Consider the following 14,899-nt stretch of genomic DNA (forward strand, 5'->3'; position numbering starts at 1 on the left):
ATCAATATCTCTGGTCCTGTTCTTGCTATTGCTTTGAAAATTTTTTTTCTAGAAAGGGAATCCTGCGAGTCTCATGAAACCAAGGTAAATGCAGTGACCACAAAAGAAAATTTGCTGAGAAGGTTATGTTGTCTTCGGTACCCAAATGAAATTTTCCTTTCAAACGTTTCCTATTGCGTAACTTTGGCTCAAATTGGCATAGGCCATTAATTTTCGCTTCAGATCACTTTCCACCTGTTTCTGATCTTGTTGACATATCAATCATTGACATAATTTACACCTACATGCTGTGAAGTGTTTTTCCTCGTTTTCTCAAAACTGCAATTTTGAGGGTGCTGCAATTTTGGAGGAGAGATATCTCTTAGTCTATTTGTGCTATAGCTCTCATTCTTGTCTTGTTAGAAACAGAAAACCTTCGACAGTGCCGTAGGACAAAAATATGTACAGTTATTATGCGGCAACATTTACAGAATTAATTATCAATCTTAGGTGCCAACCTGGGCTTTTATTCATAAAAGTTTGACTTATTGTAACTTTGGTTCAAATTCTTCTACCACGTTAATTCATGACTAGCGGCACTCTATGATCCTTCTAGACCACTCTGGTAGGGCTATTGTCATCATGCCATAAAGTGTTCAGTAATTAACTCACCTCCAAACGAAGAACATGAATTAGGTAATATTTTGAAAGCTATTTCATCTACAAGAAAACTAATCAGATATTTGAAATCAGCATGCAAAAGTACATTAATGGTGCAAGTTTCAGTCAGATCCACCCATAAATAAGGAAAAAAGTTTTAAGAGGGGTGTCCCCCCTTAACTGTATTAAACTTTTTGGCAATCCCCTTAGAGTTTGACACACTCTGGATTAACATTACTAACAACGCAAGAGTGAGTCCTAAAAAACAAGTGCAATAAATCCTTATATGTACTGAAATATTTAGAAGCAAATGTATGCAATGGCATTTTACATACTGAACATGCAAGTCACACTGCCACTTTCATTTAGCAAAGCAAGTCAACAGTGACCCTGTGGTTAGTGTTTGACTGCTCAGCTCTGGTCGCGGTGGCCCTATACGTGCCATGCACCGCCTATAGGGTTGCCACTGAAAGCCGCCTAGCGGTCGTTTTCAAAGGTCCTTCTGGGATACGAGCTGCCGCTTATTATGCGTCGGCTGCGAGAATTGCTGATGTTCACAACGGCAAAGTTTTTTTGTTTCAGCTCCTGCAGATTTTTTCTACAAAGGCCTGAAGCATAAAATTAAGGTACCTTTAGTGTACAAGGGAAAACATTGAAAAATGTTGCATCCATCTCGGAGGAACTAATGCGTAAAAGCGCTGGGTGCCTCCTACAAACAAGAGCTAAATGACCAGCTGCTAAGTTGAGCCACGATTTATTCGACTCGGCATTTACTCGAACTGAACATTCGTCGTTTCCTTTTTATTTACCCTAACTTTGCTCTGCAAGGACTTTTCATATAGGTTCAGGATGACGCACCTGGGCCCAAAATATGACATTATGCGCCACGCGCCGTTACATCATCTCAGAACCACTCTCTTATAAGATATTGCTTCATTGGCCAAATTTGCGATGTCGCTAAGGGTCCCGTGTCGTAGAAAATCCGGTGTAAAAATCCCGATAGAAAATTCAGGAGCGTTCATGCAAAATTTCTAGTTCCGTAACAAAAGGAAGGTAACTGAATAAAAATGAAAACTGAAGTCAATCTTGAGTGGGGGTGGAATTCGAACCCAGGACTTCGTGTTGAGAGACAGACATACGTTCATATGTCGCAAAGGCTCGCGGGTTCAAGCTTTATAAAGGTAGACCTACTGAATTCCTGACACGAACGGGGTCCGACAACGCAATCGCGTTCTGATCTTAATAGGCGATGCTTAATTAAGTGCCCCCATGTTTGAAGCATCCCCCACGGGATTAGCCATTGAGATAGATTGGATCGTAGCAATGACACGTTTCATAGCTTCAGTCGGAAATAGATGAAATGTGATAAAGCGAGTGCTTGCAACCTTCAATAAATTCTACGCTTCATAAAGCGTATGTGCTTAGGTAATACGACAAAATATTTAGACATGAGACTCTTAACAAGCAGCGCTTACAAGGAATTAAATGCATGTACCATACGCTTCGAAAAGAGTGTTTAATTCATTAAAGGCTAGTACCTGACGCTCATCATATCTGTCTACTTTGCACCACGGTCTATGAGATGACTTGAAGAGCTAAGCAGCACAAAAATATGCAGCCCTGCACTAAACTAAATTTAAATAACTATTACAGGTTTACACAGTAACCTAGTGATCGAAAATTCACTATGGCGCGGCGATATTCTTTAAGTGCTTTCTTATCGAAATATAAGACTGGAATTACAAGCTCCTTGTAACGCGAAGTGAACTCAAACAGTACTCTCTCGGGTCATATTGCTTGTTGAGCTGGGACGAGTAAATATAATCTAAAGCACATTTTTTATAGCTTTCGCATTTCTCACTCCTACTTCCCTTTCCTCATGATGAGGCTAAGGTATTTGCTGAGAAGCAACTATTACAATTTTTTTCTTTTAAAAAAAGAAAAAAAAAATACTAATTCTGATTTCGATAGTTACCTCCACAATTAAAGACAAAAGAAAGCCCATGGAGGGGCCCACTCACAGCCCGGTGCCCGCTGGGCGCCTAGCACATCTGGGATAGCCGCACGGGGCCGGCTGTGCAGGAAAACGCAGTGGGGCTTGCGACATCCAGTTGGCTGGTTCTCCCAGTAGCACGGGATTTGTGACCGGTTCTTCTGCACGGGCCGCAACAAGGCACAAGAAGAGAAGCAAAAAAGGTGAGGAATGGCAGCTGGGAAAAGATCCTCAACTCAGAGGTACGCCACTTTTTGCCTGAAATAACTGCCAAAAACCAAACAATACAAGTGCGCCCTTAATTCCTGACCAAAGGTAGGAGAAGCCACACTGCCAAGGACCTCTACCACGGCAATGCATTAACCTCTAGCAGAAACAACTGAACCGAGGGTGAACAATCTTTAGCAGTCCTACGCGATTCTTTATAAGCCAACCCAAAACTTCGAAAAGTCAATTAAAAAAAAAAAAAAAAAAAACAGCAATACATGGTATAAGCTACATTGATATGGGAATTCATCGTCTACCACTCCAAATGTGAGTGCCCTACTGTTCGGTCCAGAGCAGAACTGAAAAAAATGTAAGTGCAAATTCCAAAACGTGTTCTTAACGTTACGTGCTATTTTATACACTGTTAGCTACATGCCACAACAAAAATTGTTTCTACCTGCTTTGAGGGTAGAGACACTACTGCAGCAAATGAGCAAGACAAAAATGGATGTTTCGAGGATAAAAAAAAATGATAACCTAGTTGTAATCAGAAATGCAGAGACAAATATTTTTCAGTCAAAATGACTAAAAGCCAACACGGATTGGCATGGCATGGTCCTAGAATTCCTAAGCTTCAATTTGTTGTGCTGTTCCAGGACCGATTGCTCCTACCATCTTGATTGCTCGTTGGCAGCAAGGGCTGCCACAGGTGCCAACTTTGTCTTCATATACTCGTCCCATGTCTTAGTGCTGGCAAAAATGTCATTTAGCACCGTCTGCATAGTAACTGTTCATGAGGGATGAACTTCATGATGACTTGCAACATGTGCACCTGATCACAATCTTTATGAGGGGCCTCTTCCCCTTTGCGTACTGTGACCATAACCCTTCATGCCTCGCACTCGACAAAAAACATCAGCGCGTTCACGGGGTACAAGCTGAAGACAGAGAAGCCATTCTTTGTGTCAACTGGAACAGCCACAATTTCATCAGCACGAAGAAGAAAACCTAGTTTTCACGCTCTTTTGCTTAAAAAGTAAAAAAATTAAAAATAAAAATGCGTGTCCTGTTCTTCCTGCATTCAGTATGTTGTAGTACAGTAATGTTATTAAGGCGAAAGTATTTCTAGACTCATGGAATGAAATCCCGTGTGTGAGATTTGTGCGCGAGATCTGTCATATTCCGCGAGATGTGTTCTCCTTGTCTAGCATTCCTGCCATCTGCAGTCCCACACTTGAACGCATGCCAAGGAATGCCACGCGACAGTATCGATGGTGTACCATCCAAACTCACACTTGGCAAACAAAGTGCGAGAGATGCTGCACTTTTCCTTTCCTGTAAATCAGTTATAATTATATGTAGCAATGCAACGAATGCCGATAAGTGGCAAACGATGAGAGGCAAATGATATAGGAGAGGAAGGGTAGGCTTTCGAAATTATAGTCTCAAGACAGAGACCCTCAAAATGTTTTTCAATCATATTCCATATCCCTCTGCATCCGATCCTCACACTGCAACATTGCAGAGTCATGCTGGATGCAGCCGCTGTCCAGAGCACAAGAGATGAGAAACTAGGTGAGTTAAACTATTATTTGCCATAAATCTGGAAAATAGTTTTTCTAGAACTAGACTTCTCTATGGCTCCCCTAAAAAGAGGCTGCCCACGGAGTAGGCGGAACCATGACTGCTCACTGTTTGCTCGGAGGACAACATTTGCATAGGAACAGGAGAACAAAGCTACTTTTGCATGCAATCTTTTAGAGAGCCCTTGTTTTAATGTGAGGCGTTACTTGGCTCATGCATGATGTGTACAGTGTGTGTATACAGAGGGTCCGCAGTGGCTGTGTAGCTTATGTCCTGCATAAAAGCCAAAAGTGTACAGAGGTGGCTAATGTCAAGTATACCTGCACTAGGCTAATTTCACATTTTGATTACCATTAATTAGTTCACTGACCCTTAGAATAAACTGTCATGCCGCTAAAGTCTCCACGAAGAGAGTGAAATATCAAATGCCTAACCGCACACAAAAAAAAAAGTCAAACCAAGCTAACACTGATTTAAAGGCCCACTGTCCACCCTCCGGTCGAAAATATTTTCTTCCTCGGTGACTGTGAGACTTCGCCCCTAGAACGCAAGGCCGCAAAATGTTTTTGAAAAGAGTAACTAATAACGCAGTTACAGCCACCGCAATCACCCAATTCTGTCATGCTTCTCTCCTTCCGTTCTCTCGCAAAGGTTTTTCACTCTCCTGCCAGAGGTCGTCTAGCCTCCGCAAGACAAATTCCCCTTCCTCCTCCGCATTTGGCGGGAGGTGGGCGTAACACTCCGCGAGCGCGAAAAAAGAAAAAAAAAACGGCCGAGGGAGCGCGCGCCACTGGATTCAGTCTGGCCGTGGCGAGGGAAAAGCGCGCAGCGAGCGGTAGACACCCATCCTTCTCCCGTCAGTCAGCGAGACGGACCAATGGACGTCGTTCGCGGTACGTACGTCATTACTGTGGCCCGTCGGGCCAGCGCAAAAAACGGGGAAGCTGGCTTCCCAAAGGAGAGCATGAGAGAGGTTTGAATTGTATTTTCGATGCTTTGCGGCGCGCGTGTCACTGTAGCATTTTGCACAGACTATCTCCGGTACCTGATCGAAACACCGGGCTACTTTGCTTAAAAGGGCCTTCCCTGGACAGTGGCCCTTTTAACTCTGCTTGGGAAAACATGTAACAGAAGTAAAACATTAGCACTTAATGCTTACACATTCAGAGTAAGCAATGAGGCAGAAGTGCCCCAAGTATATTTCTTTCCCCCACAAACAACATACCTTATCTTTCGAGCTGATGCAACGAATATTTCAAGGGCATTCTATAGTCAACGTGCCAAGCAAACAGATTCAACAATGTATTAATAACATACAGCACTTCAGGTTCTCAAACTCAGTTACTTCGGCTTGCTAATATGTCAAAGTGTTCTAAAGTGCTCGGGTACGCCCATACATTTGCTGATACTGGTTCGTCCAAAACAGAAGTTTCAGTTCAGTCCCAATGCTTACCCTGCTTTCCATGTGCCTGAACTTGCAAGACTTTTTGAGGCAGTTGCCTTCCTTCCAGGCAGGGCACACTGTTTCTGTGCCCAGAGCTGCTTCACAGTGCCGGAAGGGGCAGTCATCCCCCTGAGGCAAGGTAAAAGAATAACAAAAACAAAAGGAGGAATGTTTGCAGTCAAGGCAAAACAAACCACTCAAAAACTCTTTCCCAAAGAGTAAGTGCAACTCTTTCCAAGTGCAGTCAACTACCAATGCTTATATATATATTCAGGTTCAACCTTCTATCTGCTAACAGATGAGCTTCAGTGGACGTCTATACTGTGTATATTGTTATCCCCTTCCAGTGCCGTGAGCAAATTTGTATGTGTGTGCTAAATGCTGCCAAATCCTTGCGCAAAAACCACATTACAAAGAAATTTGGAAAAATATATTAAAAAGCTAGAAAATGTGCACAATTATTAGCAGCTGTTTATAAATATAATTATTATATTATTATCATTAATTATAATATTATTTATAATTATTAGCTCTTTCCATTTCTCAAATCAATGTTCTTGAATATTGTTTTCTTGTTTTGCATGACTCGGCACGCATGCAATGACGCTGTACGGCCCAGCTCCGTCCACAGGCATGTTTGCTAAACGGGCTGATTATTATCTTGTAAATTTGTTGCCAATAAATCATTATTATTACTGTTGTTAGTACAGAATAAAAGGCAAACAAGGAAATTAACGTAAACAGTCATTTATGAGTTCTGACACCGTTGCGTTGTACAATAACTCTGATAAGCTTTGGCATGTGCGCATTTTCTGCTGTTTTACTGACACGGGTGCTTAAAACCATAGAAAATGAACTGACTCCTTCACGTGACGAGTTAATCCGACAGGAATAAGCCAACAGCAGAAAAAGCGAGAACCTGCAGTCAGTGTCAAAGCTACAAGTGGAGACGAAGCTTTAACAGAAACTATTGTTTACCTACATGACACCTAACACTTCTCAGCCCACAGGTTCAACTTCCCTGGGGGTAAAATCACATGTACAAAGCGTGCAAACATGAAAACATGCACGCTAAAGGAAACGTTTTTCGCTTCTACACAAGGTAGACATTTTAAATGACGGCTCCAACTGACTTACCTTGGTGCACGTCGAGTAAAAGTAAAAGTAGCAGTCGTCATTCTTCCTGTCATGGTTAGCAGCCATCACTTTTGCTTGGTGCTACCTTGGGCTGTTACGTTCCTAGTCGTAGTGCAGTTTCTTCCTTCAAGTATGCTGCCTAGCTTCTTACCTAAAAATGCAAGACAGATAGCTTTCATAACGCAGGAATATGAACATATATGACAGCTATCCACAATGAAAATTTCCATTTCTTGTTACAAGTAAACTGTCAACATCAGTCATTCTTGATGTACAAAAGTGCAAGACAAGCTAACCCCAAATATTTCTGTACGACCAGCCTAACAACTGAGAAAGAGTATGAATTACTGCACTTGTCTCCTACTAAAAGTAGCCCACAGCATATTACTCACAACATCAATAACGTGCAAAAAATATATCCTTAATGTTTCACAAATGACCTATTCAAAAAGAGACTAATCTTTAGCATAAATATGAATATGAGGTCACTGCAATTTCAGTGACATTTATCACTTTAACCTGAGCAGCCTATAAAATTGAAACAGGGCCGAACTAATAAAACCTATCACCTTATGTGGAAAGCTGGGGCATGCCTCCCAGGCCTCATATATATTGCAACTAGCTTTGTCACAAGGTGTCATACAAACACGATTCCAATTACTCACTTGGCAGGTAGGCGTGCCTTTCTTTGGTGAGCGTGTGTGTGTATCTGCTTTGATGTGCCTACGACGACAAACAGCAGGAGCTGCCGAGTGCTTACAGGCGAATACCGACAAAGCACAACGGGTGACGTGGGCACGGCAGTCGGCCGGGCATCCTAGTAGCCAAAAGACATACTGGCCTGCGCAGAAGAGCACAGCACACCACAGCTCAGACATCAGCTCCTGCCAGATTTAGCACCAAGAGCATCTCGACAATGGCATCAACCCTTTCTACTTCTTGAGCTTTCTCTATTCCCAGGGAAGAAATGATCTTAGAATGTCAAGAAACTGGCCCGGAGCTACATATACACTGCTTCTAAAGGTTGACAACCTAAACCACGCTGCCTCTTTGACGTTCTTTGAATGCAAAGAACCCATGACAATGCTCTCCCTCATACAAGGAAACCTGCCAGGCGGTGCAGCAGAAGCAGTTGTCAAAGGCAAAGGGGTGAAATCAATACAAGATAGAGCTAATGTAGTACCCACTGTAGTGCTCCTTACAAACAGTCAACTCCAATTTCACATCTCATCCCATTTGCACAGTCAAAGTATATGCAGTGTGGTGAAAGTAGGTTACACGCACACAAGCACTAGCTCAAAATTTGCAGCTGAGCAAAAGCAGGTGAATATACTTTCTTGTGCAAGCGTAATTCTACAAACATTCTGTAACCACAGTTGCTCACAATTTAAATCAACAGACCTGTTTTGCTAAATACCTATGCACATGAAAGTGGCTGCCATCCCATGTTACAAACTACATGGAACCACAAGGCATGGTATTGCATACCTAACTTCCCAGACCTGTCTAGAAGTGCCGCAAGTTCAGGAATCCTTTATTAATAAGAACATGAGCCCTTTTGAACACTATTACTACAACCAACACAGCAACTCGCAAAAGTAGCACACGTTACATCGCACTGAAGAAAACGCTGAAAGAGGTCACATGCTATCTAATGAAAGTGGGCATTAGAAACTAAATAACCAGCACGCGCAAGCAGTGCTCATCTAACATCTTGCACCTTATGTGATGCATCTAGCTACATCTGCGTTCGAGTTAGCAATTCCGTCGGGATCGGTTAAGTTCAAGGTTCCGACGCAGTACTCGCAGGATGGTAACACCTTAACAGCGAACCAAAGCGCCTAGACGAAAACGAAAGCTGCGCTTGCGCAATTACGCGTGTTCCGTCGCGAGGCATGCGCGCACGCGTTAAAGGAAGGCGTTTCCGCAATGTCACGGCAGCGTTCAGGAAAAGACAGTGGAGATGCTATTCCGGTAAAGTAAGCTGGTTGTGAACAGGGCACGTGCCAGAGAGATACCAAAATAAACTAACAATTAAAACGCACAAATACGCTCAGCTACAGGTTTTGTCGCAAAAGAATAGCGTTGAAGCGCATACCACGGTGCATGCGAAAGCAGCCGGCGTTCCGTCCTAAGCAAGCTACCGAGGAGGCGAAAGGAAGCGCCCTTCCGACGCCGAATTTCGGCACGGCGGCGGTGTGGCGTCATTCAATCCGAGTCGCGAAGCGAAAGGTCACTACAAAAGAATGCACACACTAGCCGGCGTCAGCTGCGTGCGGTGCGCAAGAAACTACACCCGGCCGCAGCCGTGCAAGTGAAGTTTAGGCAGCTCAGGCGTCAGCGAGAGGAATTAGGTGCAGATGTTTTCGCCAACGACGGGGGTAAGAGTAAAAAAATAATAAAGAACAGGGGGATTCTGTCTGGGGCTTTCCTAGGCCCACTTCCTTAGCTCGAAAGGCGGAAGTTTAAAGCCCACAAACCTCTCTTGTCAAATCGGCGACAGCCTTGAAAGAAGACGACATTTACGCTTGTTCTATTTGAAGCGAGCAAGGATGGAAGCAATCATAAAATCAACACGTTTTCAGCTTAGGCTTAACCAGGGAGCTGGAAAAGCGCACACTGTTCTTAAACTAACACGGAGGACTCACAGCGTCAGGAAACTGATGCGGCACATATTAAACTAGCTCCGGATGACCACAAACAGGAGGTAACGAAGAGCGAAGCTACAAAACGTGTAAGTAATCTTCGGAACTTACTCGCTCAAGATGGCACAGTTGAAGAGCAATAGAACTAGGAGCAACAAAAATAGATGGCGCTGTCGGACGACGGGAGAGCTGGAAATTAGGAAGTGAACTGGTCGTTTCCCTTTTGTTTTCGACTGCAAAAGCGAAAACGATGCCTCAATTGGGCCAGCCGGGTTGATTGTAGTTGCATGAAGATTTTATATTTAGGGAACCGAAATGTTATTTTGGCATCATCTAACTATTTAGGAATCTGACGAGGGAAAATTTGCAAGTGGTAGATTGCATAGATGCCGACAGATAGCCTTGCGGCATTAATCGACATCGTGGTTTAAGAAGCATGGCGGCCTTGTGCGCGTTGGAAACGAACAGTTTTACGAGTTCGTTCATAGCCTGTTCGGTTGTGCCGAAACTATGGTGTGGACGTGAACAAACATCGAGCACGTGCTGGCCTGGCCACTTCAAGAGTTCTTTTCTTCTTTTTTTTTCCAGGAACGCTGGGCTTCCGTGACGATGGAAATGGTTGCTAAAAGAACTCGAACACCCGTGATCTGCCCATTCCTGCTTGTGCTCCATTTCTTATCAGCTGATGAAGAATGTCTTACTTTGTGATTTAAATATCAATTCTTTGTGCATGCTCTACCATAGCCTATTCCAGATAGCCATAGCCGATTTCTATATGTTCTCTTTCCTGCACGTTATGCTTGGTTTCGTAAACTATGTGGCTATGGCTCCTTATTAAATTGTAGGTGTTTGATTAAACAAGACACGATATTAGATTAAAAAAATCGAGTGCACTTATCTGTATGTCAGCTGTATTGTAAGCAAATGGTCGCCTGCCTTGTCTATGAGATAAGTGTTAACAGCTGTAAAAGCTGCATGATTACAACTAATAAAATTGCCATCTGCATCATTAGGAATTGAAACAGATAACTTGGCAAAAAGAACCGTTCAGTGCTGCGATAAAAGCTTAAAGCACCAAAAAAAAAGGAGTGTTGATAACAAGCAATTCTTTTTCCTTGGTATTGCACTTTCATCCATTAGCCATTCAATTAGCAGTTTTTATGGGGATAAAGCAAAAATTCTTTATCTCCTGCGAAGCATGTAATGACACCCATTAGTATAAAACATAGTGCGAGGTTTGTATGACCTTGATTTTAACACGGTCATTGGTTTTATTTCATTATTAGCCTTTTTTTATTTGTATGTCACAGCAAAAGCAATGAAGCAAACGGAACAGTTCAGTACAGCAAGCCACTTGTTACACACACACACACACACACATATATATATATATATATATATATATATATATATATATATATATATATATATATATATATATATATATATATTTTTTTGTTTCAGGATTGGCCCTCACTGACGGGGCATACCATAGTGCTGCTATCAGTATATGTGGTATGAGAGGTTCATTGCAGCTAAACGGTCAATTCTTTTGGCGGCATTCGTAATGTTCATACCTACCGTATATTGTATTACCTGGAAAGGCTCATGCAGATTCAGCAGACATTGATTAAATGTCGTAATTCGAATTTCATGGCTGGCACTTAGCTGTCACCCGGGTTATGTCTCTCAAAGGTGTGGCTGTAATGTCTTTTTTTTTTTGTTATCATTAGCGAAAGATAATTTTCTAGTATTTGTAACTTTGCAGTCATTGAGGCAATATACTCACTGCTTATTGCGACTCCTTAGTATAGGCGATCTTATAGAAGGGTGAAAGGCACTGGACTGCTTCCGTAGCAGAGTAAAGAGTTGACGACACCCCCCCTTAACAGCCCAGTCAAACCGGTTTCTCTGAGGGTCATAAAATGGTCTATAGTAGGGACTAATGCTGCATCTTTTAGCAGCTGTATGCATAAGTTATAGCACCACACCTTTTTATTACCACTGGCGCTTAAATTTTCTCCGGGACTGTTCAATTTCTGTAGATATTGCACAAGTATTGTATGCTAGTATGGATATTCAATTTGTATTCAATTTGGCTCCATCAGTAATCTAGTCATAGCTGATTGGTAGCAAAGCTACAATATTCATTGCAAAATACTATTCGCACACCCCTGGTTGTAACTGGCTTGAAAGGAAAGCTGCAACTACAGTATATCCTAGTCACCATTTGTGTTTGTGGCATTAGATTTCGAACACAATGTTTTTGACAAAAAGCATTCCACAGAAAACATGAGGTAATATTTTCAAACATTTTCTAACAAAATTTTCTTTATGTCTAGAACATGTGTTGTGTCTCGGTTACTAGTTATTCACCAAAACGCAATGTGCTTGTCTTGAAGATTGTTGTCAGTCAGGCTAGACATTGCTAGCAGAACGTGAATTTGCAGAAGTTCAAAGGCATGCATCTGTGCTTTGCTCAACTAATTCTGCAGCTTGACCTGTTATTCATTCAGTCTCTTACATTCACACTCAGTGTGACTTGTAGAACTCTGGTGGCTACCTTAATCTGGTTTGCACTTGATAAGAAATAACTACATCGTGCTGCACAGCATCAGGCAAGCAAACACGCTGCTGGGCAGCTATGTATAGAACTTTTCTGCACCGCAATGATCGCCTTGGTTGATGACATGAGGTCACACCACCTTATGTGCGTTCCATGTCACGCTGAGCAAATAGCACACGACAATACCAGGAGCAGGGTTTCTTAATGTGACTAATGTAACAAATTTATAAGTTTAATTGGCGACTGACTTCTATTGGCGTCACCACCAGGCTAACCCCATAATGCTCTATATGAGCAGCCCTGGATTCTCTTTTACTTATTTCCCTAGTACAGGACACCACTTCAAAATCATATCCCTGTTTGTCTTTAGGGGCTATATTTTACTTTACAGCAACCACCTTTGCTTTCTTATTAATTATACCACATATAATGCTGTGGTCAAGAACCACAGTGCATCTCTTGGTAACATGACATCATAGTAAACATACTCAGCATATCTTTCCTAGTAATGGTGTCCCATGACTTTTCATACAAATGCTGAGTCCTTTATGTCCTCTTGGCCACTTCATAGCTTACCGGGCCCTGCACATGCTACAGAGGAACACTTCCAGAAAAAAATGTGTTTGACTATATTAAATATGCAGTACCATGCATACCTTCTTTACTACAGTTGTAATAAATCTTAAGCAACAAAATTTTTCTGGAGATAATAAGTTGAGGCATCCGCTGTGCCAAAAAACAGATTAAAGCCATTTCTGCAGAATCATTGTCCGGCCCTTTTCTGCTACTTAATGGAAAGCTAGTCAATGTAGCTTAGCTGCTGGAATGAGGTCCAGAGTTCAATGGAAAGTTGATGGGTAAAGCAAATCACACATCTGAGCAAACCTGGTCCTTTTTTGATCATGAAGGTTTTATTAGGGGTTCAAAAACTTCTCAGTGTCGAAGTCCGCAGTAAATGAAGGAGAAAATGGTCACTTAAATCCAGTGTGTGCACAACTCTGCAAATATTGGAGATGAGTGCAATGACTGTTTACCTTGTATGTTCATGTTGCCTGCTGCAGGGGGCCTGCTGCATTCCCTTCGCCAGAGCCAGCCAACCACCTGGGAAAAGAGGAGGTTTATGTGTTCTTCATGCGACTACCGCGCGCAAAAGTGGGCCCACATAGTGAAGCACCAGCGCACGCACACGGGAGAGCGCCCATTTGCCTGCCACCTATGTCCCTCACGTTTTGCTCAGAAGAATGACTTGACCCGTCACCTGTGGTCGCACACAGGAGAGCGTCCATTTAAGTGTCAGATTTGTGGCTTAGCTTTTTCCAGACCTTACATCCGTAATCGGCATGAACGCAGCCATTTTGATTGACACAGTTAATGGATAACTAGAGGTTTAGGAAGGAAGTAAACAAGTAAACCTCAAGAGGCACCATTTGAGGAATCAAACTGTCAAGTGCACTTGTCCATGGGAGTCGGGCCATTCAGGTGCTGTGTTTGTGCCTTGGTCTTTTATGGGCCTTACGCCAGCTACCAGCATAAAAATGGCCATTTTGGTGGAGAACACTAGAGTGGTTTTTAACTAGAAAAAGCCTCAGAAGGAAAGAGCACATAACACCAGAGAAGCATCTTTTCAGGTTGAAACTTTGGTGGCAGCAATGGAAAATGCAATGTAATGATTTTTCGGTGCATAGTTGTCATGGTTTTCTTTTTATTGTTGTGTCTGTTCAGTCCAATTTAGTCGTGTAGAAACACATTACATTTTCAGATTGCAGACCCTTGTCATGTGGGGTACTGTATGATTCATGGCTTCTATGCTATGTTGTGCGTACAGGTGGTGCATATCCATCAGCTATCATAATTGTCGTTAGAGCTAAATATGTCTCTGATGGAGAAATTTTTCAAAGATTACCAAATGCATTGAAAAAAATGTCCTGTTCAAACCTAACATTTTTTTAGTGATATCATTTCAGAGCTTTAATCGTAAAAGTGAATGAGAAATAAAAAAAAACTCACATACCTCTTGCAGCATAGTATGTGTCAAAGGTCAAGGGCAAAATGGTAGATTTAGCCTTGGACCCAAATGAATTATCACATTTAATTCTTCCAAGACCCTCAAAAAACAGGGAATTCTGAGTGACCTTGGAAAAAGCTTTTTTATAAATGCCATGTTTAAACAACCCTGATGTAATATATACCAAAATGTAGTTTCTTTCAGTGCTCTTTTATATATGTGAAATAATATTTAACTATATATATGTATATTTTAATTCAGACTTTCATAGAAACATAGATCTAAAGATCAAAAATTGTAATAAAAAACTTCATAATATACAAAATGTGGTGCAATGCCTAATTTCAATGTTTCATTTGAAAATATGGCTTGCAAAATTTACGTTTCTCTGTTTCTCGTTAACTCTTTCACGACTATAGAATAAAGCAGATGACTCTGAAGTGTTTTAGAAAAACAGCTTCATTGAATAAAATGATTGCATGATTTTGCTGTATCTATACCAAAACGCAACTGTTTTGATGATCGGTCAAATACACACAAATTTGATTGTTTAACCTCATATGAAAAAAATAAAAATACCACTGTGCAAACTTAATGAAGAAAGTAACCAAAAGTACAAAAAGAGGTTATTATCAAAATAAATCATTGCAATAAAAATAATTGAGTGTATACAAAATGT

The 14,899-nt window shown here is 41.7% G+C and overlaps 1 protein-coding gene and 1 long non-coding RNA gene across 9 annotated transcripts in view; one reads left to right on the plus strand and one right to left on the minus strand.

The window, feature by feature from the left end:
- LOC146191192 (uncharacterized) overlaps positions 1-9,882 on the minus strand; it is a 60,945-nt gene extending 51,063 nt beyond the window's left edge. For 3 of the 8 annotated variants that reach the window (XM_084601678.1, XM_084601679.1, XM_084601676.1), the window contains exons 1-5: positions 9,761-9,881; positions 7,670-7,845; positions 7,005-7,155; positions 5,877-5,996; positions 2,661-2,793 (exon numbers count right to left, since the gene is read on the minus strand). In XM_084601678.1, the coding sequence (XP_084457804.1) occupies positions 2,661-2,793; positions 5,877-5,996; positions 7,005-7,070 (319 nt within the window). In that variant the 5' untranslated portion in view covers positions 7,071-7,155; positions 7,670-7,845; positions 9,761-9,881. The other 5 variants (XM_084601681.1, XM_084601680.1, XM_084601673.1 and 2 more) reach the window with 4 other exon arrangements.
- A 154-nt stretch (positions 9,883-10,036) lies between these two features.
- On the plus strand, positions 10,037-14,899 carry LOC146191193 (uncharacterized). Its single transcript, XR_014706616.1, has 2 exons — positions 10,037-10,353; positions 13,277-14,899. It is a non-coding gene; the product is annotated as an uncharacterized LOC146191193 (long non-coding RNA).

This window comes from Amblyomma maculatum, chromosome 4 (genome assembly GCF_055883805.1).
Source record: "Amblyomma maculatum isolate TAMU_Amacu chromosome 4, ASM5588380v1, whole genome shotgun sequence".
Classification (NCBI taxonomy): Eukaryota; Metazoa; Arthropoda; class Arachnida; order Ixodida; family Ixodidae; genus Amblyomma; species Amblyomma maculatum.